Raw genomic sequence first — 3076 nt, 5'->3', positions numbered from 1 at the left:
TCTCTTTTAGTTGAGCTACTTTAATAAAACTCTTTAATTTAACCCTTTTGCCTCCTTGACTCCTTTTTCTGACCCGGACACTTTTTGTTACTTCCCCTCACCACCTAGACCCCTCAGGGGAACGTAACAACAGAAACATGAGAGACGCTGAATGTCTTTAATATTTGATACACCATGTACTATTGGATGTTCACTTATTCAGCCATGATGGAAACATCCCATTAAGAAAAAGAAATCAAACATTTGGATTCATTTCAATGAGCTCAGACATGCAGAAAATGCAGAGAAGCTGGTTGTGAACGGAGCTTCAGAGAAACACAACATACTGATATTCACTGTGAAGCTTTGAGTGGAAAAAGACAGAAAACAACATGTGGATCCTGGAATAATGGGAGCTTCCATCTTTAAAGGACTGAAGAGGAAGAAGTTTACAAGGAATCATTTAGAAGAGTTTCAAACATCAACTGATTGAATCCATGAATGTGAAAACGTGTTTGTGAGTGAAAGAGACAGACATGTACAGACTGAACTGTTCAACAGTCAGAGTGTTTCTCTAACAGGAGACACTCTTGACACTCAGCACAGGGACACTGAGGATTGAGGAAACCTGACTCTAAACCCAGGATAAAGAGGTTCAGTGAATGTGGTGTTGATAGTGTGGAGGTGGATCAGAGTGTCAGAGGAGACTCTGTAGAAGGACAGAGTGCCAGCAGGACAGTCCACATACACTGCTGCTCTGTTAGAGACAGAGGAGGAGAAAGAGGAGGAGGAAGAGGAGGAGGAGGAGATAGGCGTGTCTCTGTTATTGTGCCAGACAGAACAAGGACCATCATCAGTGCAGTACATACTCCAGGACTGCTTGTTGTATCCAAACAAACAGTCATAACTGTCTCCTTTCCTGCTGATTCTTCTGTAACTCACTGATATATAAACATGTCCCTTCCACTCGACCTCCCAGTAACAGCGACCAGTCAGATCATTTCTACATAGCAGCTGTTCATGGATATCAAATCTGTCTGGATGATCAGGATATGACTGAACCTCCTCCACACGTGTCACCTTCCTGTTGTTGTCAGACAGTTGGAGCTTTGTGTTCACTGTGTTTGTGTCGATTGTGAGTTGACAGGAATCTGATGGAGAGAACAAACACAATCCAGCTGCAGTTATTGATCCATCATCTGTTCATTGATTGACACTTTGATGATGACTCCTGACATGATGAAGATGGTTGAATGTGTGCTGCTTTGTTTTCATGAATCCCATTAAAAACACACTTACACTTCCTCAGACCTGGTCTCAACCATCGGACTCCAGCAGGCTCCACCCTGAAAGGAGGAGGGGTCAGAGCAGCACAGTCAGCATGCACACATGGACATTACATGGCTCTCTCACACACACACACACTGTTACACACTGATAAAGGAACAGTCCAACATTTTCACAGATACACTTCAATCCACATGTGGATCAAAATGCTGATGATTTGGACTGATCCTGGATCTGTCAGTACACCGCTGTATTGAATGAAATGTAACTGATTCAAACTGTGACCTTCATTATCTTTATATTCATCTTCTGTTTAGCTGGAAAGGACACCTCCCTGCCTTTGCTGCCAGCTGTTTTTCTCCTCTTGGTGTCAGTGTGGTTACTGTACATGATCTCTGACCTCTGAGTGAGTGCAGTGTTGTTTTCATGAGTTTTAATGCCACCTGAAACCTGTTGATGTTCTGATTTAACAGCAGATTTCTCCACATGCACACAGAGACATTTCTGTCTTTGTCACACAAACAGTGGACCATATATTTGTTTTTTAATTATTTCATGTTGAAACTCTTAAGGGACCAGTGTATTTCCTCAGCAAACACTCTGATCCTCATGTTAGTGCACTGAATCATTCTGTTGTCAGCTGACATCACAGAGAGTCACCTGTCAGTCTCCTTCTGTCCTCTGAACGTCTGAAAATTTATTTGCCATTATGATTACTTCCAGTCTGAGTTATTGCCATATGACTGACAACTCAATGAAGACAAATTGGGAAGTAGAAAATCATTCATTTTATAACATTTATTCTATTCCATCAAAATAGAACAATACATATTAAACTGTGACTGCTGTTGGTTAGCATACAATGTTGAAAACAATCAAATGAACAACAGCAGCATCTCTGAATTTGTTAATAGAAACTTAACCTCTTAGGACCTGGGTTGTCCAGACCAAAAGACTAAATTTTGCACTGATGATGCACTGATGATGGTAGCAGTGGCCTGATATCCACTTTTATACATTATACTGCCACTTTTCTATTGAAATTTAAAATGAATGTCCTCACATGTGCATCTCATTTTTGTCTGAAACAGAAAACAGGTTTAAAAAAATCTGGTGATTCTTTGTTTTCATAATCAGCCCAATAGGAAAGAGATATTAAAAATGCATGCCATGGAAGATTTCAGTGAGGTTATGGAAGCACTTATATGTTACCTCAGAGGGTCAGAGGAGCCTGTCCAGCATCATGCCTTGTTAGCTGAAGGGTCCGAGGAGCCCCTTGTGCGGCACGGCAGGTGCCAGGTCCTTATGGTCATGGACTGCTAAGCTGTCGACCTCCGGGTCGACCTTACGAACTGAGTAATAACGTACTCTTGTGCTGCCAGCCTTCGGGCCGGCCTCCTGAAACTCAGAGTTTTGGACTTTGTGCCTTGGCCCCAGAGTTATGTTCTTTTGGTCTCATTTGTTCAGTCTTTGCTCTGGGGTTCCAAGTTGGGATTTTAGGTTTTCTGGAATGGGTCTGTTTCTGGCCCCTCCACCCACCCATGGCTGGTTTTCCCTTATTTTGGTTACGGCCCTCGGGAGTTGGCCCTTAGGGGAGGGTGTACTGTCATGGTCCTGGGTCGTATGACTCAGTGTTCTGAGTTTCTTGATGTTTTGTTGTTCATTTATGTCTAGTTTCATTTTAGTTTATCTAGTTACATTCTGTCATGCCCAGGTTACAGTTTAAGTTCATGGTTTATCAAGCTTCCCTTTTGTCTCATCCCTGTGTTAAGTTTCCCGTGTTAGTTCGTCGTGTTGAGTCTACGTGTGT

The 3076-nt window shown here is 42.4% G+C and overlaps 1 protein-coding gene across 1 annotated transcript; it reads right to left on the bottom strand.

The window, feature by feature from the left end:
- Nucleotides 1-308: 308 nt before the first annotated feature.
- LOC134620347 (neoverrucotoxin subunit alpha-like) lies at nucleotides 309-2809 on the bottom strand. The gene is made up of 2 exons (XM_063466487.1): nucleotides 2806-2809; nucleotides 309-1166 (listed from the first exon to the last, which is right to left on the bottom strand). The coding sequence occupies exons 1-2, from the start codon at nucleotides 2807-2809 to the stop codon at nucleotides 577-579; spliced, it is 594 nt and encodes a 197-aa protein (XP_063322557.1). The 3' UTR covers nucleotides 309-576.
- Between the last annotated feature and the right edge of the window lie 267 nt (nucleotides 2810-3076).

The sequence above is a fragment of the Pelmatolapia mariae genome, linkage group LG3_W (assembly GCF_036321145.2).
Source record: "Pelmatolapia mariae isolate MD_Pm_ZW linkage group LG3_W, Pm_UMD_F_2, whole genome shotgun sequence".
In the NCBI taxonomy this organism is placed as follows: Eukaryota; Metazoa; Chordata; class Actinopteri; order Cichliformes; family Cichlidae; genus Pelmatolapia; species Pelmatolapia mariae.
This window is presented reverse-complemented; position numbering and strand designations above follow the sequence as displayed.